Source organism: Stegostoma tigrinum, chromosome 9, assembly GCF_030684315.1.
Source record: "Stegostoma tigrinum isolate sSteTig4 chromosome 9, sSteTig4.hap1, whole genome shotgun sequence".
Classification (NCBI taxonomy): Eukaryota; Metazoa; Chordata; class Chondrichthyes; order Orectolobiformes; family Stegostomatidae; genus Stegostoma; species Stegostoma tigrinum.
Genome location: NC_081362.1, coordinates 37,962,694 through 37,984,921, shown reverse-complemented (window position 1 = coordinate 37,984,921; position 22,228 = coordinate 37,962,694). Strand labels below are relative to the sequence as shown.

The window sequence follows — 22,228 nt, the reverse complement described above, 5'->3', positions numbered from 1 at the left end:
AGGAGCCAATATAAATGTATAATAGGGTACTAGAACTTGCTGCAAGTTAAGGCATGGGCAGTGGAGTTTTGGAAAATTTCAGTTTTATGGAAAGCAAATAGAAGATGTTGATGTTGGTTTGCTCGCCGAGCTGGTTTGTTGTTTTGCAGACGTTTCGTTACCGTGCTTGGTAACGTCCTCAGTGCCGCCATTGATGAAGCGTCGGTGTATTTTCCCACCTGGTTTTTAAATTCTGGTGTCCGTTGCGATGGATTACCTCACTTCCGGGTTTCCTCCGTGGTGGAATATACATGGGGCCGAGTTCAATATGTTTATTAATAGTATGCTTCATCTCAATCCACATGGACAAGGAGAACCACAACTTCGCCTGGGACAACACCAAGATCCTGGGACAGGCTACGCGGAGACAAGCATGGGAATTCCTGGAAGCATGGCACTCCATGAAGCATGCTAGTAATAAACACATTGAACTCAGTCCCATATACATTCCACTACGGAGGAAACCAGGAAGTGAGGCAATCCATTGTAATGGACCCCAGAGTTTAAAAACCAGGCGGGAAAACACACCGAGGCTTCATCAGAGGCTGCACTGAGGTCATTACCAAGCATGGTAACGAAACGTCTGCGGAACAACAAACCAGCTCGGCGAGCCAACAAACCTCAACACCCACAACCCGAGCTACAGATCTACTCCAAAACTTTAAAATGGAAAATGTTAGCAAAGAGTGCAGTGGTCTGGTCCAGTCTAAGGATAACGGAAGAATGATTGAGATTTTAGCAGGATGAACAGTGATGCTTCATAAGTGGAAATAGGCAGCCTAAGTGAAGGCTTGAGTATGGGTTTGGAATCTAATCTTGGGTTCAGATGTGATGCCAAGACTGCAAGTGGATTGACTTAATTGCAGATTTGCCAGGAAGAGAGATGAAATCTGTTATCTTTGGAATTGAAAATGATGACTTTGGTTGTCTTGGTATTTATTTGGAGGAAATTCCTCTTCATCGCTAATTAGATTATCAAGGAAAAAGTCTGATAATTTGAAAACAGTGAAGGTATTAAACTAGGTATTGATGAGGTAGAATTATGTGTTGTCAACGTACGTATGAAATATAATGCTAGGCATTTGGATTATCTCTCTGAGGATTGGTGTATATTTGCAAAATAGGAGTTGGCCAAGGATAACGAAGGTAATGGTGCAGGAGTAGGAAGAGAAGTTATGATTGATTCACTGGTTGTAATTTAATTGACAGCCAGGCAGCCATGCTGTACTGACATAAACACATGTGCACAAACACCAAGGATAATGAGCCACTTAAATTTTATGATGAAGGATTTTTTTTTGTTTCCTGATTCTCAAACCTTCTCTTTTTCTGTTTTAGTTGTACTCATTGAATGAGTATAAACCACCCATTTCCAGGGCTAAAATGAACCAGGTGACAAAAGCGGCTATCAAGTCTATTAAGGTAAATTTTAAAATGGATTTGTCTGCTGCACCTGTTTTACAGCAATCTTTGAATGAAATGTTTCTGAATTATATATTGCAGCATAATATGTTCACACCTTCTGCTTAGTTAGTAGTTAACTGTAGTCGTGCATTAACTGTCATAAATGTGCAGTTATGTTTTTAATTTTGCTGATTTTCTGACTTTGCAAAGTCACCACTATTGATTACATTCCCACCATACTTTACTTCCAACTGTCGTAAATTTGTCCTATCAAGACTTGTTTCTTCAGAACGGTGATGTTCAGCATTATTTTGGTGATATCTATGAATTCTGAGTTCAATGAATCGGGGTTGTAAAGTCTGTGAAATAGTTTTACTTTGATATTTTCTAAATAACCTGTTGAGAAATGTTATTACACACCTCTGGAGCAGGTGGGTCTTGAACCCAAGCCTCTTGGCTCAGAGGTAAGATGCTACTACTGCACCACAAGATACCTCCAGGCTTTAACTTTTGCTTGCTGTTTTGCCCTATTTATTATTCTGGTGACCTTGTGGTTTGGGGAAAAACTATGGTTCTGTTTGGAAGGGGCCATTCTTGACCCATGACTTAGAGGATTCATCCATGAGTATTCCTGGTTGTGAAATGTGCAAATAAATAGGAATCATGATTTAACTTTACATGTGGCTCACAGGCTTTGAACTGAATGGTAGGGACTAATAAATGTAAAAAACAAATTGGATGTTGTCTTACGCACAGTTATGTGGTCAAATTTCAAATTTTCGTAATGCACTTTAAACTGCTGACACCTGTAGGTGATGTAGTGACAACCCACAATTTTTACTTTTACAAAGCTGTTCCCATTCTTATAACTAAATACTTTGAAGTTGTCAAGTTTAGTGCTTTTTTACTTTGGAGTCTGAATTTTGCCTCGTTGATGAGGAATAGTATGAGTTTAAGTTTTGAATGAGATACTGTTGCAAAATAGCCCAAGAACGCAACTTTCTCATTATTGAAAAATCAGAGTAGCAGTGATGGCTATGAAAAGTAATAATTTGGACATGAAAGCAGCTATATAAAATGAAGGGAAAAATAAGGTTATATCTTTAGAGGTGCAGTAGAAAGCTTTGAATAAAATATGTGCTAACTCACAGCAATAATTTATCCCAGTGTGAAAGAAATTTGTCTCAGAAGGTCACGTCACCTGTGACTGAATAAGGACGCTAAGGATAATATCAATTGGGGGAGGCGGAAGAAAAGCCCAAATATGTGAAGAGTGAATAGATTTTAACAAGTTTCCCCCTCCGCCCACTTAAGGAAAGACTAGAAGAAAGAGAAATTAGTGCATAAGAGAATGTTGGCTACAAATGTGTCTTCCTGTAAGTATTCAAATAAAAAAATAATTTTAAGAGTTTGTTGGTCTTATTTTGGGAACTGGCAATGAAATAGAAGGAATTGGCAACTGTTATCTTATATGTCTTTACATTAGAAGATTTTAAAAAAAGAACTTACAAATGCTTGAAAATCGAAAAGTGAAAGGGATTGAGGAACTTGAGGGCAAAAAAAAATCACTATTACCTGGGAAAAGGTACAGAGAAAGCTATTTAACATAAAGACTGGTAAGTCTGGCCATATTCCCAGGGCCTTAAGACAAGTGACTTCAGAGGTAGAAGCATTAGGGGCTACAAACTTGAAAAAGTTATTATATTGTGGAAGGATTCCAGTAGGTGTAATATAATAAATCTAAGACCTTTATTCAATGGAGAATAGATATAAAAAGCAGGAAATTATAGGCCAGTTGGTTTAGCATCTATGACAAGGAAACTGCTTAAAAAATTATTAGTGAAGTTGTAACAGCACAGTTAGAAAATCCGCATTAAATCATGAAGAGTCAGCGATGATTTTGGGAAACTGAGGTTGTTTAATTTGAGTTCTTTGTACGTAACCAGAACGGTGAATGAATACGAATCTCTAGAATCATGGAATCACTGCTGTGTAGAAACAGCCCCTTTGGCCCATCAAGTCCTCACTGACCTTCAGAGCATCCCACCCAGATCCATCACCCTATCCTTTCCCTGTAATCTGCCTAATCTAGACATTCCTGAACACATTGGACAATTTAGCATGGCCAGTCCACCTAGTCTGCACATCTTTGGACTGTGTGAGGAAACTGGAATACCTGGCAGAAACCCACACAGTCAGGGACAGAATGTGCAAACTCCAGACAGACAGTTGCCCGGATGAATCAAGCCTGGGTCCTGGCGCTGTAAGACATCAGTGCTAACCACTGAACCACCATGTCACCTCTAGATGTATTCTAATTAAGTTTTCATGGAGCCTTTGATAAGGTGCTATATCAAAGGTCACTATTCAAAATAAGGGAACATTTTGGGTTGGGGGTGTGGGTGCATAAATGATTGACTAGCTGACGATATTGTTTTTGAGTTGGCAATCTGTAGCTAGTGGAGTCTCATGGATAGACAGTGCTCAGGTTTTTATTTTAACACTCGTTCATATCATCTGGGTGTCGCTGGCTCAGCCAGCCATTAACAGCACATTGGTGATTTTGATTTAAGAAACAGGTAATTTCCCGTAATGAGGTAAAGCGCTTACAAGAAAAATAGATTGGTTAACTAAGTAGGCAAAAGATTGGAAGATTAAACATGATGTGGTAAAATATGAACTTTTTCACTCTGGTAGGATGGTTAGAAAAACAATAGATGTGAAGAGAATTTTTTCACCCAGACTTGTAGAGGCAAAAATCCTCAAGATTTGATAAATATTCTGGTGAGTGCCTGCGACGCCAAGGCATGCAAGGCTATGGCCTAACTGGTGGAAAGTGGGATCAGAATTGCTTTATTGTGGTTTTGACTGGAGTGGACATAATGAGCCTTTGTGCTGCAGACCTTTATGACTCTGATATGACTTTAACTTGATGATAGAGCGATTTCTGTGTCCTGGTACCTGAATCACACAAAGTTAGTATGCAGTTACAAAGGCCAGAGGAATGTTGGCATTTATTGGAAGGATATTAGATCATAAAAGTAGGGATGTTTCTCTGCATAAGATAACAAAGTGTGGAGCTGGATGAATACAGCAGACCAAACAGCATCTTAGGAGCTCAAAAGCTGACATTTCGGGCCTAGATCCTCCTTCGGAGAGGGTTCTGAAATAACTAGGGAGAGGGGGGGAAGCAGACCGAAGATGGATAGAGGAGAAGATAGATGGAGAGGAGAGTATAGGTGGGCAGGTAGGGAGGGGATAGGTCAGTCCGGGGAGGATGGACAGTTCAAGGGGGCAGGATGAGGTTAGTAGATAGGAAATGGAGGTGTGGCTTGAGGTGGGAGGAGGGGACAGGTGAAAGGAAGAACAAGTTAGGGAGGCAGGGATGAGCTGGGCTGGTTTTGGGATGCAGTGGGGGGAGGGGACGAGCTGGGCTGGTTTTGGGATGCAGCCGGGGGAGGGGACGAGCTGGGCTGGTTTTGGGATGCAGTTGGGGGAGGGGAGATTTTGAAGCTTGTGAAGTCCACGTAGTTACCATTGGACTGCAGGGTTCCCAAGCTGAATAGGAGTTGCTGTGACTGTAACCTTCGGGTGGCACCATTGTGGCACTGCAGGAGACGCACGATGGACATGTCGTCTAAGGAATGGGAGGGGTAGTTAAAATGGTACAGTTGTTTATTGCGAACTGAGTGGTGGTGTTCTGCAAAGCAGTCCCCAAGCCTCCGCTTGGTTTCCCCAATGTAGAGGAAGCCACAGCGGGTACAGTGGATGCAATATACTACATTGCCAGCAACACTCATATTCCGCTTGGGAACCCTGCAGCCCAATGGTATCAATGTGGACTTCACAAGCTTCAAAATCTGTCCTCCCCCACCGCATCTCAAAACCAGCCCAGCTCATCCCCGCCTCCCTAACCTGTTCTCCCTCTCACCGATCTCCTCCCACCTCAAACCGCACCTCCATTTCCTACCTACTAACCTCATCCCGCCCCCTTGACCTGTCTGTCCTCCCCGGACTGACCTATCCCCTCCCTACCTGCCCACCTATGCTCTCCTCTCCACCTATCTTCTCTATCCATCTTTGGTCCGCCTCTCTCCCCCCCGCTATTTGTTTCAGAACCCTCTCCCCATCCCCCTCTCTGATGAAGGGGCTATGCCTGAAACGCCAGCTTTTGTGCTCCTAAGATGCTGCTTGGCCTGCTGTGTTCATCCAGCTCCACACTTTGTTATCTTGGATTCTCTAGCATCTGCAGTTCCCATCATCTCATGTTTCTCAGCAACTGTGCAAGGCCCTGGTGAAACTACATCTGGAGAACTATGTACAGCTTTCGTCTCGTTTGAAATTAGTGGAGTGACTAACTCATTTGGTTCATAATGAAGCCTCTGTCTTTCGATAGAACCATTGAGTTGTTTGGAGACTTGTTTTTATCAAGGGACTTCTGCAGTAAAGTAATTTTGAGGTTGCATGATTAGTTAGTACCTGCTGGAGGTCTAAGGCCAACCTTTGAGATCAAGAGCTTGAACTGTTCGTACTGAAGGAAAAAAAAGTTCATAAATGATCACGTAACCTTGTAATTGAGTAGTACAATTAAGATGACTGCAGACTAAAGAATTAATAAGACGGTTTTAGCAAACAGAAATGTTCTCTGTTAATTGATATAATAATGCAGATCTCCTCATTTTCCCCAATAAATTTGGAGAGTTTTAGAACCTGAGCGTTAACTTCATCTCAACTTAAGATGAAGCTAGTTGACGATAAGATGTTGAATTTGCAGCATTAGCAACAAAGAATGATTTCAAAGAACTAATCTAATTATTCCATGGCACTGCAGGTAATTTTCTTGCCTGGGTATTCTTGGTGAAACACATATCTCTGGAGGCCTGTGTTCTTTAATTCTGTATATACTGATCATAAAGTTGTGCCAGGCTTCATATCAACAACTTTACGAAAGGGTATATAAAGGTTGACCAGAAACTGCAGAGAACTACTGACAAAACCAGGTTTATGGCGGACATGTCATGGAACGCCGGAGAGACTTTAGCATGAAGCTTTAGCACATCCGGAAAAGCTTTTTTCAAATTAAGCATTTCATTTTAATTGGAACTTAAAAAAAACAATGCTGGAAGCAGGATAATTTTAAAACAAAAATTATTGGAGATTCTGGTTCACCTTTCTACAATAACTTCATCAAAACTGCATCTGAGCTGGTTCCTATATGTTCAACATTTGACTACTTTTCTCCTGTTTAAGTAATTCTCTTCAATATTCTGAAACCTGTAAAAATGTGTATGTAAAACCATTTGCAGAAATAAAATGTACTGGAAAGTAGCAGCTCTGTTATCGAGAATGGTTATTGCTTATATAAATGCAGTTGTTATACACTATGTAGTATTATGTAGATGGCGTCTATTCCAACATGTTTGTTTATGGCATCATTTGTTGAAGACCATGCTTCCAGAAATTCTTGTACTTTGTTTTGCTTGTCCTAGTACTGTTAAGTTCCCCCAACTAAACTGATTTCCCTCCTTTCTCTTCATCCTAACAAAGAAGGACAAGTTGAATGTGTCGTTTTGCTGCAAGTTTGTGTTCATGTATCCTGGTGGCGACTTTTTTGCTCGTCTGTCCTGTATCTTGCTTGCCACAGGGGAACAAAATGTTTACACAAAAACCAGTCACCGAGGCAAACCAACCGACAACTCCAGCCACAACCTGAACTACAGCTCTTTGCTAAAATGTTAGGTTTGTTTTTCGGAGACCCTCACGGGCTTGATGCAATAGCTAGACACTGACCTGGCGACAAAAACACAATCCTTTATTATTAAGCAAGTACAAGCTGTGGAGGATCGCTGTACTCAACCCGGCATAGAGCGCTGAGTTTCATAAGCGATTCTCCCCAAACAGCGGACATTCCCTGCTTTTTATTATGATTTTGCTTTTACATAAAACAATTACTTGGAACATAAAGAGAACAGGATACAGCATTGATCATTTGTGAAGTGACTGATAACGACAGGATGTGATTTCAAGTCGCCGAAGTGACAGAATGCGGCTACAAGCCGCCGAATTGTCTGGCTTGAACAAGGGTCACTGACCTGGCCACTTCAATAAAAACAGAAGTTTCATACCTTTACAAAAGTTTCACCCCTTTACAGATTTACAGAAATCTCACCTTTACAAACGTTTCCCATCCAATCCTATTCGGGCAGGAAGTTTAAGACAGTTTCCACAAAACCCTGTGTAATAACAGTTAATGGGAAATTATCCCATTAATATCTCAAAAACACTAAACTTTATATAACTATTGGTTGTAATCTGAAAGTATTGTTGACATCAGTAAAGCTTTAAAATACAAGAATTTTGGCAAGTGCTAATAGAGCAAGGAAATAGTCATGGAGTTTAGATGATATTTGTAAGCATTTGGCAATCACTGGAGCCCAGTATTTTCATTTCCTTGCCTTTGTAGCAATAATTTTCCCATTACTAAACATTACCACTAAAATATTAACATGAGTCATGAAGAAGATATTCAAAAGTGTTACATGTTTGTTTGAGTTCTCTGTGATCACTTTTGCTCTTGGGATATAATCAGGTAATTTACCATATCTCAGAGTTAGAGTTATGCAGATCTGCACCATAGAAAAAACCCTTCAATCCATCGTGTCTGCTCCTGTCAAAATCAACTACCTAACTATGCTAATCCCATTTCCGGCACTTGACCCATTAACTTTGTATGCCCTGACATCGCAAAAGGTGATCTAAAATACTTGTTGAATGTTCACGGTTTCTACATCTACCACCCGTACAGGCGAAGTGTTCCAGATTCCCATCAGTCTCTGGGTGAAAAGTCTTTTCCTCACATCCCCTCTAAACCTGCCCCTTACCTGACATTTGTGTCTCCTAGTCACTGATCCCTCCACAAAGTGGAAAGTTTTCTTTTCATCTACTCTTGCTTATACTCCTCAGAATTTTATATATTTCAATCGTGTTCTTTCTTGATCTCCTGCTCCAAGGCAAGCAACCCCAGTCTACCCAATTTAACAAGGTGTGAAGCTGGATGAACACAGTAGGCCAAGCAGCATCAGAGGAGCAGGAAAGTTTGACGTTTCAGGTCGATACCCTTCTTTATTTTTTTCTGAAGAGTGGTCTCGACCTGAAATGTCAAACTTTCCGGCTCCTCTGATGCGGCTTGGCCTACTGTGTTCATCCAGCTTCACACTGTGTTATCTCAGATTCTCCAGCATTGGCAGTTACTATCGCAGTCAATCCAATCTCTCTCCATGACTATAACTCTTCAGCCAAGGCAACATCCTGGTAAATCTCTATACCTTCTCCAGTGCCATCACATCCCTTCTGTCATGTGGATTCCAGAACACTGCACTATTCTACCTGTGGCCCAATCAATGTTTTATACAGTTCTAATATTACTTCCCTGCTATTAAACTCTATGCTTTGGCTAGTAAAGGCAAGTTTCACATATGCAACCTTAAATCATTTTATCTGCCTGTCCCACTACCTTAAGGGACTGATGTACATGTACACTAAGGTCCCAGATGCTTCCCAAGCAGAACTAAATGAAGACTGTGAGAAGACATGAGAGTGGGATTTGTTTGGGATTGTTTTAATGAAAACATTGATGAAAGACAATGGTCTCTCCTCCTTTACTGCCAACTTGAGATTTTTTTTTGATGTGTTGTGACCCAGCTAAGGACTGTTAATGTATGAAAAGATGGCTGAATGCTAGTTTAGCCAATAGAATGATGCCACAAGGTTTCATGCTTTCTTTAACAAGACAAACTTATTTGTGTGTAAATGCCTTAACCAAGCGCTATTAAACTGATGGTATGGCTCGTAATCGTATGTATTATGCACCAAGTTTGCTTCAATTTCCTCTGAGATTTCTGTTACGAGACAAATCAACCTTCCTACTTCTGTAGGAACCACCATGGGTAGGTCACATCCTCAGTAGAATCTTCTTGAGCTCCAGCTATTCTCTGATAAAAGTATTATTTACTTTTTTTTTGTAACTGCAGAGACTTCGAACTCATGCTCTGATTCCTTTGCCAATATTTCCAAGCTACTTTGCTTTCTTTTGCAATATGATGATGTGTGGCCCACTGTGGTTTGTCCCATTATCATTTCCAGGCAGTCTCCCACCTCTGTTCCTCTTAAGACTAAATCTGAGAATAAACCTCCCTCTTCCATGCACTCAGTGGTGATTTTTTTTTATTCTGCTTGCATTGAAGATGTAGCTAGTAGTTTGTTTTAGCAAACATCCTCTTGGTGAGCTGCAAAATATATGGAGTCCAAACTGTGGCTTAAATGTCTCCCAGCAAACATCCAGAAATTGAAACCAGAGAGCCTGCCTAAGCACTACCCATCTCTCTGCTGACATAGTTTCTCTGAGCCAACCTCAAACTGACCTTTTAAGTTCATTTTCTCATATTTATGCTTTCTCCAGTTAAGTACAACCACCTGTATTTTATATTTCCATCTCTATCTGACTAAATAATTGTGGGTAACTTGTTTTGACAATCACTGGAGCCCAGCATTTTCATTACCTTGCTTTTGTAGCAATAATTTTCCCCAATACTAAAGATTACCTCTAAAATATTAACACGAATCATGAAGAAGATATTCAAAAGTATTACTTTTTTTTAAAAAAAGGATAGCCTGGAGTGAATTCAAATTGCCGCTGTTTGTTTATTTGCAACTTGCTAAATTGTCTACTGAAAACTAAAACTGATGGATCCCTCTGCTGCTGGCAAATGCCTTTATTTACCAAAAGTCCTATGATAAAAAAGCTGCAAGGTGATAAACAGCACTTAAATGTGTGAATTCTGCAATGGAAGGGCAATAGGAGTTTGATTTTCAATTGCTACAAAGTACTCATTTAAATTTTTCACACTTCGAGTGCTTTTATGCTGCAAGCGCCTTTGCATTAATTTCTGCACATCTGGTTGCTAGAGTTAATGGGATATTCAGCATGGAAACAGACCCTTCGGTCCAACTCATGTATGCGGATCAGATATCCTATATAAATCTAATCCTATTTGACACACATCCCTCTAAACCCTTCCTATTCATATACCCATCTAGATGCCTTTGAAATGTTGTAATCGTACCAGCCTCCACCACTTTCTCTGGCAGCTCATTCCATGTATGCACCACCCTCTGCTTGACGCAGTTGCCACTTGGATCCCTTGTATATCCTTGTCCCCTCACCTTAAGCCCATGCCCACTACTTTTCGACTCCCCTATCCCGGGGTAAAGACCTTGCTATTTACCCTATCCATGTCTCATACGATTTTATAAATCTCTGTAAGGTCACTCAGCCTCCAACTCTCAAGGGAAATTAGCCCCGGCTTATTCACCCTCGCTATATAGCTCAAACCCTCTAAGCCCACAACATCCTCATAAATCTTTCCTGAACCCTTTCACGTTTCACGCCATCTTTCCTATAGCAGGCAGACTACAATTGCATGCAGTACACCGAAGTGGCCGAACCAATGTCTTGTACAACTGCAACGTGACCTCCCAACTCCTATACTCAATGTACTGACCATTAAAGGCAAGCATACCAAAAGCTGCCTTCACTGTCCTATCTATCTTCAACCCCACTTACAAGGAATTATGAGCCTGCACTCTTAGGTCTCTCTGTTTAGCAGCACTCCTCAGGACCTTACCATTAAGTGCATAAGTTCTGCCCTGATTTGCCTTTCTAAAACACAGCACCTCACATTTGTCTAAGTTAAACTCAGTGTGCCACTCCTCAGCCCATTGGCCCATCTGATCAAGATCCCATTGTACTCAGGTTACCTCCTAGCTGTCCATTACACCTCCAATTTTAGTGTCATCTGCAAACTTACTAACCATGCCTCTGTATATTCACATCCGAATCATTTATGTAAATAATGTAAGTGAACCCAGCACTTGTCCTTGTGGCACAGGCCTCCAGTGTGAAAAGCAACCACCTATCACCATCCACCTTCAACCCAGTTCTGTATCCACATAGCTAGTTCTCTTTCTATTCTGTCTGATCTAACCTTGCTAACCAGTCTACCATGAGGGCTCTTGTCAAATACTTTATTGACGTCCTTATTGTTACATACAGGATCTTTTATAGAAATTAACTTGATTAGAAGAAGCTCCTGTAAAGGGCTTCAGAATAAATCTCTTAATCCACCTGATGACAAACAGATACAGTAATAAAACGTTGTCTTAAAGAAATTAAAATACATGTTTAGTGAAGAAGTGAGATGTAATGCCTTTAAGAATTATAGTAATGGCAGAAAACTAGCAATAGGTTGTGCACAGACACACATACTAAATAAAATCATGTTGAATTTTGAGCAGTGGTAAAATGTATTCACTTGTCAATGCTCAGGAAAGAAATTGGGGAATTTTGGCTTTCTGCAGTAAAGTTAATGTGGCTGGCGAAGGTGTTTAGCCATGGTTAGAAAGTTAATAAACCTTTAAAAATTCAGTTGTATATCATGCAACAGGTAAAAACTTCTCATGAGTTTGCCTAATATTTGAGAGTGGAAGTTCTCAATGGCTCAATTGCCTTTCATCATGGGATTGCTAGTTAGGAGGCGTATGGGAGAAGTTGGGGGCTGTTGCCTTATATGAAGTGTAAAATCACTGGTCACGATGTGTTGATTTCTGAGGTGTGTGGAATCTAAAATTACCAGTTTCATTCGCATATTGACAGCAAATGCAAGCACTATTCCAATGTATGCAAAGTTTGGCATGATGGGTTTAAAATAGCCAACTGCAGAAGTTAATTACTGAAAATAATTAAGTTATTATTGTGTAAGTAAATAATCAAATATGTGATACTCACCTAATGCATTACGTTTCAGATTAATGTTAACTTCTATTATCTAATAGTACCACTAGGTGGTACTCTAATCAGTGCTAACTGGCTTTTTGATAGCTTTATTACTGGGCTGTGGACAATTATTGACCAGGCCAGTATATATTGCACATGAGAAGATAGTGATGATCTGTTACCCTACAACAATAAAAGGACAGTGGTTCATGTTTATAAGCTACCACCTTTGCCATGCAATGAAACTGTTTTGTCGTTCCTCATAGGTCACCAAAAAAAATTTTCTTGCCTTTGTCATTTGTCCATTCTAAAATTTGGATCCAAACAAATAAGCTTAAGTAATTATAGACTTTGTGTTTGGTTTATTAAGTTGTCTTTCAATATTACCAACGTTTTTTTATTTGAAATCTCTAATCCAGTTCCCAAGTCACATTAGTGCCGTCTGAACTATTGGAATATTTTTCTTTGACGTAGTAATTTCTGCATCCTTATCTTTCAAAGAAATTGTCTTTCCAAATGTGGGTGTTGTTGGGAAGGCTGGAATTTGTTGTCTGTCTGTAATTGCCATCGAACTGAGTGTCTTGCTATGCCTTTCTGGAGGGCAGTTAAATGTCTAGCACATTGCTATGGATCTAGGGTCATATGTATAACCGCATATAATGGCTGATTTCCTTCCTTTAAAGCACACATTCAAAATTATTTGAAGACATAATGAACCTCAATAACTTTGTATTGTAAAGTTTTATGTTCTTTAAGATGGCTACTGTGACAAAATGGGCAATGACGCCGTTAATGTAGAACAATTACACAGAAACCTTTGTAGTGATATCAAAACATTGGATGCTGAAGAATAACTACAGGGGGTACTGAAATGAGGGACAAGATAATATCAACTGGGCTCTTGGTTGAGAGGGATGTGCATGACTTCTGTACACCATCACCGCATCCACATTTGCTCTCTCAGCTAGGCATCTGGCCATCTCTACAGAAATTTAGAAACAGATGTTTGTTGGCTGTCCAAAATAAACTTCCCCAGACTGACAGGTCAGATGAAGCTACAGTATAGTCACTACACTTGGGTTTAACAAAGAATTACTTCGAGTGCAATAACAAATTCTATGTTTCAATCAAAAGTACAGTCATAAATAAGAAATTTCTCTTAGCCTCTACAACTGTGTACATGGCAGAGTGGAAGAAGAGTGTACATTTTTTTTAAAAAATGACCTGGATTCCTTTGTTTTAATACAAATTCTTATTCTCTTGGGGCGTGTGTCTGTATGTTTGTTGGAGGGGATGTGTTAACTGAACCAACAGTTACTGCTCATCCTTATTGCCTTTGCAAAGTTGATAGAGCTGTTGTTTTGTACTGCTATATTTCACATGGTATAGGGTTGGTGTAGGATTTTTACCCAGCAACGGTAAAAGAAGGGTGGTATTGTTCTAGCACTTTGTCTGACTTGCAGAGGATCTTGCATGTATCTGCAAGTGTATCCCTGGACCTTGCAAGTGTAACACAGCCAACAGCAGTGTTTGCTGATAATGTATTTAATACAGAATTCTCAGCCGCTGACCTCCTCTTACAGCCACAGTCTTTTAAAACTGATTCAGATATTTAGATGACACACAGGGGTTTTGGACTTTCAAAGAAGCTGAATTGGAAGAATTCACCAATATCCTTAATTGTCATCACCCATCGATTAAACTTAAAGCCACGCCACATACGGAACACAAATTTCCTTGGTGTCACTGTCTTTAAGTTTGCACAAGAAAAGGGGAATAAGCTAACATTAAAAGTTTATTTAAAAAACAACTGATATACCTCTGCACACAATAAACCTTGTGCTGCTGAATATGCAGTTAATTTGTTTTCATTGTATGTCCAGAAAGCTAGCAGTTTTATTTTATTACATGTAGGACTGTAGTCTTTTTCAGAAAGTGGCTTACAACCACCTGTTCAATTGCAACTAAGGATAGACAATAAATGCTGGCTTAGCCGGTGATATCCAAATCTTGTGAATGCATAAAGGGAAAAAAAATTAAGTCCATGAGGATGTGCATAAAGATTCCTCAGCATATCAAGTGTTCATTTTTTTTGAGAGTTAATAAAGTCACCTTTGCAAGTTGAGTTAACACCAAGACTAAGTTTTGATTTGATTTGATTGATCTATTGTCACCATGTACTGAAATACTGTGAAAAGCTTAGTTAATAAGCAGTGCAGGCAGATCACAACAAGCACAGGCTGTACAGATCAAAAAGACTTAATCATACAGTTTATGTTATTTAAGGCTAGAGTCCATTCAACAATCTGCCAACTGCTGGAAAGAAGGTGTTCCTGAACCTGCTTGTGTATCTTCTGCCTGACAGAAGAGGATATAGGAGATCATTACCAGGGTGTGATGGGTCTTTGATGATGTTGGCTGCCTTTCCGTGGCAGTGAGCCTGTGAATAGATTCCGTGGCTGGAACGTTGGCTTGCGTGATGATTTGGGCTGTGCACACCGCCTTCGGTCGTTTCTTATGGTCCTGGGCAGAGCAGTTGCTAGACCAGGCCATTATGCACCCGTACAGTGTGCTTTCGTTGGTGCATCTGTAGAAGTTGGTGGGGGACCTTATGGACATGCCAAATTTTCTGAGCTAGCTGAGGATGAAGAGCCATTGTTGTGCCACCCTGACTGTTGTATTTACATGGGAAATCCAGTCCAGCTCATCGGTTACCATCACCCTGTGAAACTTGATGAAAGTTGAGAAACTTAACCTCTCCGCTTCCGTGCCGGTGATGTAGATTGGTGGATGGGAGGGTGTGCATCTGTTCTTTTCCTTGCTTTCTGAAGCTGCTGATCAGTTCTTCAGTTTTTCTGAAAGACAGATTGTTTTCGCTGTACCATGTCACCAACCCTCTATCTCCCTTCTGTATTTTGACTCATTGAGGTCACATCTGTCCCGTTACAGTGGTGTCGTCAACAAACTTGTATGTGGTGTTCATTTGGAATTTGACAATACAGTTGTAGGTGTACACGGAGAACAGTAGGGGGTCTGAGAATGCATCCTGGGGAGGGGGGGTGCTCCAGTGTTGAGTGTTATTGTGGAAGAGCTGCAGTTACCTACCCTCACTTATTGTGACCTATGTGTCACAAAGCCGTGGATCCAATTGCAGAGGGCAGAGCCAGGACCAAGGTCATGCAGTTTTGATATCAGTCTGGAGTGGATAATAGTGTTAAAGACAGAGCTGTAGTCAACAAAGCAGGAGTCTGACGTAGTTGTCATTATTGTCCAGATGTTCCAGAGGTGAGTTCAGCACTAGGGGTATAGCGTCCTCTGTGGACCCGTTATGTTGGTAGGCAAATTGTAACAGGTCGAGGCAGGGTTGGAGACTGGAGTTAATGTGGACCATGATCAGTGCCCCTAAGTATTTCATGATTATTGAAGTCAGAGTTACTGGGCACTAGGCATTAAGGTATTCTGCATGTATTTTCTTGGGTACGTGGATAATGGTGGTCTTCTTGAAGCAAGTGGGGATTTTGGCTTGTAGGAGGGAGAGGTTGAAGATATTAGTGAGCACCTCCGCTATTTGGTCCACGCAGGATCTGAGTGCTTGGCTGGGGACACCATCCGAGCCTGTTGCTTTCCTTGGGTTGACTCCCAGGAAGACTGATATGACTTCTGTGTTTGCTTACAACATATTGCACAATGACTCAACAAACAAACAAAGTGAAGAATCATTTTAAAAAGTTAAAAAAGGGGGTCAGTTTACTGAGTCAATATAACATCAGCTTTTAAAAGTGCATGATCCTAAAGCTTGCATTTGCCTTTAGCAGATCAGATTTAGGACACAAGCCACACCATTTTTTAAATTATCTTCTCATCCTTCTCTCTCTTATTCATTCTTTCTTCCTCTCCTCGCCACCATCACCACCTCACACGTGCCATATGTTGGCCCTACAGTCTCTTTCTCCCTTGTTTCCCCATTTTCCCAGCACTTCTTGTCATCTGATTAGTTGAAGTTTAATGCAGGAAGTCCTGGGTTGGGATTGCGATTGGTTCTGTTCTTGAGTTTGTTTGCAAATCAATTTGTGTGCAAGTAGGAACACCATGCAGGACAATATAATGTAGCCGTTTGTAAGTACAAACTAATGTCAGATGTTCATAAATGGGGACCCTTTGTATGCTAAGTCATTGAGGCCCCAGCACAGATTCTTTGCAGGAGACCACTGGTCACATCCTGTCAGATTAGAATAGAGATGATTGCCATGTAATCTGTCATATACTGCTCAAATAATTTTTTCACCAGGGTAGTATTTTTCATTTTGATGGCCTTCAGCTTTAATGAGCTGTCTGATATGTGGGCATTTACATCCAAAGACCTGGCTGCTCCAGGCTTTGTTTTGTCTAACTTCCCAGAACAAAAGACAGTTAGTTTTGCATGATTTGCTATATTTTGGAAATGCGTACTAACTTTATATTTAAATAAAGTTATTTTATTTAAATGTATACTAACTATATTTATAACTACTTGTGAAGAATGCCTTGGGAGAACTAAAGATTCAAAGGAATATCTTGCCTAATGAGGTAGTGAGAACTGCCGATCTTGCAGGATCTGAGATAACAAGGTGTAGAGCTGGATTTACACAGCAGGCCCTGCAGCATCAGAGGAGCAGGAAAGCTGACATTTGGGGTCTGGACCCTTCTTCAGAAATGGGGGAGGGGAAGGGGATTCTGAAATAAATAGAGATGGGGGGTGGCGGATGGAAGATGGATATAGGAGCAGATAGGTGGAGAGGAGGACAGGTCGAAGAGTCAGAGATAGAGCCAGTAAAGGCAAGTGTAGGTGGGGGTGTTACCTTTCCTGCTGCTTGGCCTGCTGTGTTCATCCAGCTCTATGCCATTTTATCTTGTCTTATGATCTGCATTTACTCTTGAGACACTTACTGCTTACAATAGTAGAATTTTGTTAATTTTTCAAATGTTGTAGTTGATTTCTGCAAACGAATGCCTCAGAATTTTTATAAACTATATTAATGAATAGTCTATCTTGGAACCACATTGAATTGCTGGTCTATTTTTGGCTCAGTGTGGTACTTCGAGTATATTGAAAACAGCCATTTAATTATACTCAAGTTGGAAATTGCTCTAAGAAAACAAAGGTATAAAGGAGGCAAAATTTGAAGAGAATACAATAGAAATTTATTGTCACGTGTACTTTTACATGAAAAATACAGTGAAAGGTTTTATGAGTTGCCACACCACATCACCCATAATAATGACAGAAAAAATATGTAATTTTAAAATATAGAGAAAGATCATCACAGTTCACTGAATGGCTCTTAGGCTTGGGGAAAGCCAATTTAAGGAATGATAGAATACCCTGAAGGTGGAGCCAGGGACAAGACATGTCCAGCTTGTCTTACTGTTGCTGCCACTGCTGCTGGAGGTCTCTTCCATTACCCGTCACTCTCCAGGCTTTAAAGAAACCAAAACAAAGAGAAAAGAATAAAACAAAACTAAAGAGAAGAAGAGAAAGCTGACAGGAGCAGATAAGCCCTAGGCTCAGCTTCCCTACTTTGCTGCCATCTTTGACAAATTCGAGCACCAGTTTTTTGGTTAAGAATGATGAGTAGCTGCAAATCATTGGATTTTTGTAGATTGACCCAATTCATTTCTAATTTATACAGGAAATTATGAATTCAGTTTTGCATATCCTTGCAGAAGGCATGCTTTCAAAATATGAAAGTGAAGCATGAAAGATCTACTCAATGCCATCAAGTCTGCAAGAGAATATAACTGAAAATGGGCTCAAAAAAATTGCAGCTTTGGACACAAGATTGAAGTAACTTAGTTGACAGTGATGTTGTGGTAGTGTTACTGGACTAATAATCTATGCTAAGATAACAAAATGTGAGGCTGGATGAACACAGCAGGCCAAGCAGCATCTCAAGAGCACAAAAGCTGACGTTTCGGGCCTAGACCCTTCATCAGAGGGTCTCTGATGAAGGGTCTAGGCCTGAAACGTCAGCTTTTGTGCTCCTGAGATGCTGCTTGGCCTGCTGTGTTCATCCAGCCTCACATTTTATTATCTTGGATTCTCCAGCATCTGCACTTCCTATTATCTCTAATAATCTATGCTGATGTGTTTGGGGCATGACTAAATCTCACTGCAGCTGGTAGAATTTAGGTAATTAATAAATCTGGAATTACGAGCTAGCCTCAGTATTGATGACAATGAAACTATAATTGATTGTTGTAAAAACCTGTTTGATTCACTTGTGTCCTTTACCTTACCTTACCATTCTTACTTTATCTGGCTCCAATGCAGCTCCAAAGTAATTTGGTTGACTCTTAAACTTCCTCTGAAAAGCACAGTTAAGAACTCACATGATGGACAATTAGTGATGAGCAATAAATACTTTAAGCAAAGCCCGCATATGTTGAAAGAAAATATAAAATTGTGAAGAAGGCATTGGAACATTAGCATGGAAGTGCTTCTCTTTAAAATGCTCTTAGGTTGCAAATTCATGAGGAAACTTCCCACTTTCATTGCTTTTTGGATTTATTTTAACATACTTAATTCTAATAGCTACAAGATTTAATGTATGACTTCAAATTTTTGTACCATAACTGGTTTCCAAGCTTACTCAAAATTTTTCAAAGCTTCTGTGCCAAACCTAGTTGATAATTATTGTTAATATTTGTTTCAGTTGCTTTTTGATCTTAGTTATTCTTCAGTGCTATTTGCTACAGAAGACCTTTATTATTACTCCATGTTGGAAATTTGAAGTGATTATGAGAGGTTGTGAAATCCCTCAGCTTCTATTAATCTCTGTGCATGACATACCTGCTTGGAGTCTTGATGTTTAATCTCCATGCCAACTGGCAGACTGATAGTCTTCTACTGACTTGGTGCTGTTGCAGTTGGGTGACACTACTTTAGTAGTAACTGATACAGAATGCTCAGGTTTTAAAATTAAAGATTCCTGCTATGGAGTAATTTGAGTAGATATGTTTCAGTCAGTGGTTGTGATGAAGATTGACAAGTAATGAGGTCTGGCAAGAAAGATTTTGGCAATATAATGTTTAGTCTGTTTGTTTATGTTTATGCTTCTGTCCTAAGAAAATATTATATAGAGCTTTTGTAAAGCTACAGTTGTTTAGACTGTTAATTGTATCACTGTTAAAAGGTTAATTCTATTATTACAGCAACATTGTCTCATAAATTTTGGGTTTATGTTCAATATTATCCCAAATTGGACGTCCGTTGTTGTATCTGTAGACCGATTTCATGCACTTATGATCACGTATTTGCTGTTAGTGCCCAATATCTGGTCATGTGACAGCACGCAACATGGCTTTGTATTTGGAAATGCCACCCAGTTGGAAAAGAAACTTGACTTCTAACCCTCTTAATTTATTTTTTAAGATTTACCTGTACTGCTGTCTAGTTTGCCCCTCTCTTGCGTTAATGAAGGGAACATCTTGCCTAGCCGATTTATAGATTCTGCTGAATTCAGTGAAGGAAGTTATCATGACGACATTGTCCAGTTTTGCTTTGGCAAAAGCTCCATTATCTCAACATTTTATGATATGCAAGAATATGATTCTAATCACGGGGCTAAATTCAAATTTTGCAAATTAAGGGAATTTGTGTCTTGTGTACTGCAAAGTAACAATATCATAATTTAAATTAGGTCCCAAGAACTGGATTATCCTTTGCCAACCCATCTATTGTAGAATCATACAGTACAGAAGAGCCCTTTAGCCCAATGAGTCTGCATTTACAAAAAAAACTCTAAATCTATACTACTACCACATTGTTTTGAAGTGCTTTTTAGAGGGTATGCGTTTTCCTACTTCCACTACCCTCCCAGGCAATGCATTCCAGATTCCCACCAAGCTCTAGTTGAAAACATTTTTATTTTCTTCCTTCAACATGCTCCTTAAAAGCTACCTTTTTTGAACAAGCTTTTGATCATTTTCCCAATATTTGCCATCACTGTCAGATTTTGTCTGATTCTAGTCTTGTGAAGTAAGTATCTTGGGGATGTTTTCCAAATAAAAGGCATTTTACAAGTACAAGTTGTTGAAATTCCTCCAAAACCACAAAAAAACGATAATGTTCATTATTTCTGGCATTAAGAATGAGAAGTGAATGTATTTTGGATTATACGTTGTTATCAGTATTTAAGGGGAGAAATGGTAATTCGTTTAATTTGAGGGCAAGACTGACTTATAATTACTGCTAAGATGCAATGTGGAAAATAATACTTTGTAGCTATTCAGTTTAACAAATTTAGCAAAGTAAAAATCATTTTACTGACATAGCTAATGCTCAAGCAGATGCAGAATTGGTGAAATACTGTGGTGTTGTAGGCGCAATTCTTCAGCTTCTTTAGTTTCAAATTCTCCAGCTCAGCCCGCTGGTTCCCATGGGAACACCTCAGCAACTGCTCCAGAGGCTGCAGCTTTATATTTCTTAAAATTTGACTCCCTCTTGGTTTGTTTGTTTCATCTTTTAGAATAGCACTGCACAGAAAGGGACCATTTAGCCAGTCAGGTCTGCCCAGATCTTATTATAACAGCCACATTAATCCCTCTACCTGGGTCTTTCCCGTTTATTCCTGGAATCTTTTTCCTTGTTTAAGTACCTAGTAAATTCCCTTCTCATAATTAGCATTGAATCTGTTTCCAGAATTCTTTGTTTCAGCCCTATTCACATATCATTCCTTAACTCATCTTAAAATATACTGACCACCTGCTATTGCTCCAGACAGGAAATTTATTTTCTCCTGATTTCCACCCTTCCTTCACCTGTATATTGTTTATCTCCAATTCTCTTCCGTCTTAGTTTCCTTAGAAAGGCTATCAACTAATGTTCTCTAATAACTAATGTTATCAACTCATACAATGACCATTGTTATGTTTCCTTTCATCTTGGTTCCTGTAAGAGTTCTATTCCATTCACCCAATAGCTTGGTAATGAAATGTGAGGCTGGATGAACACAGCAGGCCCAGCAACATCTCAGGAGCACAAAAACTGACGTTTTGGGTCTAGACCTCTGATGAAGGGTCTAGGCCCGAAGCATCAGCTTTTGTGCTCCTGCGATGCTGCTGGGCCTGCTGTGTTCATCCAGCTTCACATTTCATTATCTTGGATTCCCCAGCATCTGCAGTTCCCATTATCACTCACCCAATAGCTTGTCTCTATTCTGCCAGTACTACCACTTCTTCTTGTAGCAATAGCTTTGATATGTCCTTCCATTTCTTCTGCTGTGGATTTTCAGCCATGGTTAACAGAGCCGTCAATTGTGGTCACTCCAATCCTGGATGCTGTCACCCTTGTCCCTTTCCAACCCTCTATAACCATAGATAACAAAGTGTGAAGCTGGATGAACACAGCAGGCCAAGCAGCATCTCAGGAGCACAAAAGCTGATGTTTCGGGTCTAGACCCTTCATCAGAGATTCAAGGGTCTTGGCCCTAAAGGTCAGCTTTTGTGCTCCTGAGATGCTGCTTGGCCTGCTGTGTTCATCCAGCTTCACACTTTGTTATCTTGGATTCTCCAGCATCTGCAGTTCCCATTATTTCTATTACCAGATTTGGGTTCCCTTTGTTCCTCCTCTTGTCCATCCAGCTCCCATATTAAATGGACCGTGTTTTGCCATTTCCTGCTGTGAGATGTCTTCAGTGGACAACTCCTTCTCCTAGCAGTTTGGCATTCTAAAATAACCCGTCATCTCTTTTTGTCATTTAACCTCTCTCATGCCATTACAGATATTCCCTTTGGCTCTTTTCCCTCCAGAATATGTCCAAAATCTGTTCAATATCTAATAATTTTCAGGTGTGGTGAAACTTATTAATCTGAAGTACTGACACTTTCTTTCACCATAGAGAGTGCCAGACTTTCGAGTATTTCCAGACTGATCATTTGAATTCTGCCTTCATAAATACCAGATCTTGTATGCCT

General features: G+C 40.0%; 1 protein-coding gene across 4 annotated transcripts in view; it reads left to right on the top strand.

The window, feature by feature from the left end:
• scaf8 (SR-related CTD-associated factor 8) overlaps positions 1-22,228 on the top strand; it is a 230,080-nt gene that overhangs the window by 29,054 nt on the left and 178,798 nt on the right. For all 4 annotated transcript variants that reach the window (XR_007248087.2, XR_007248088.2, XM_048535919.2 and 1 more), the window contains exon 2: positions 1,378-1,461. Coding sequence is in view for 2 of the 4 variants with exons in the window: in XM_048535919.2 (XP_048391876.1) it covers positions 1,378-1,461 (84 nt within the window). In the remaining 2 variants the exon portion in view is untranslated. The remainder of the gene's footprint in view (positions 1-1,377; positions 1,462-22,228) is intronic.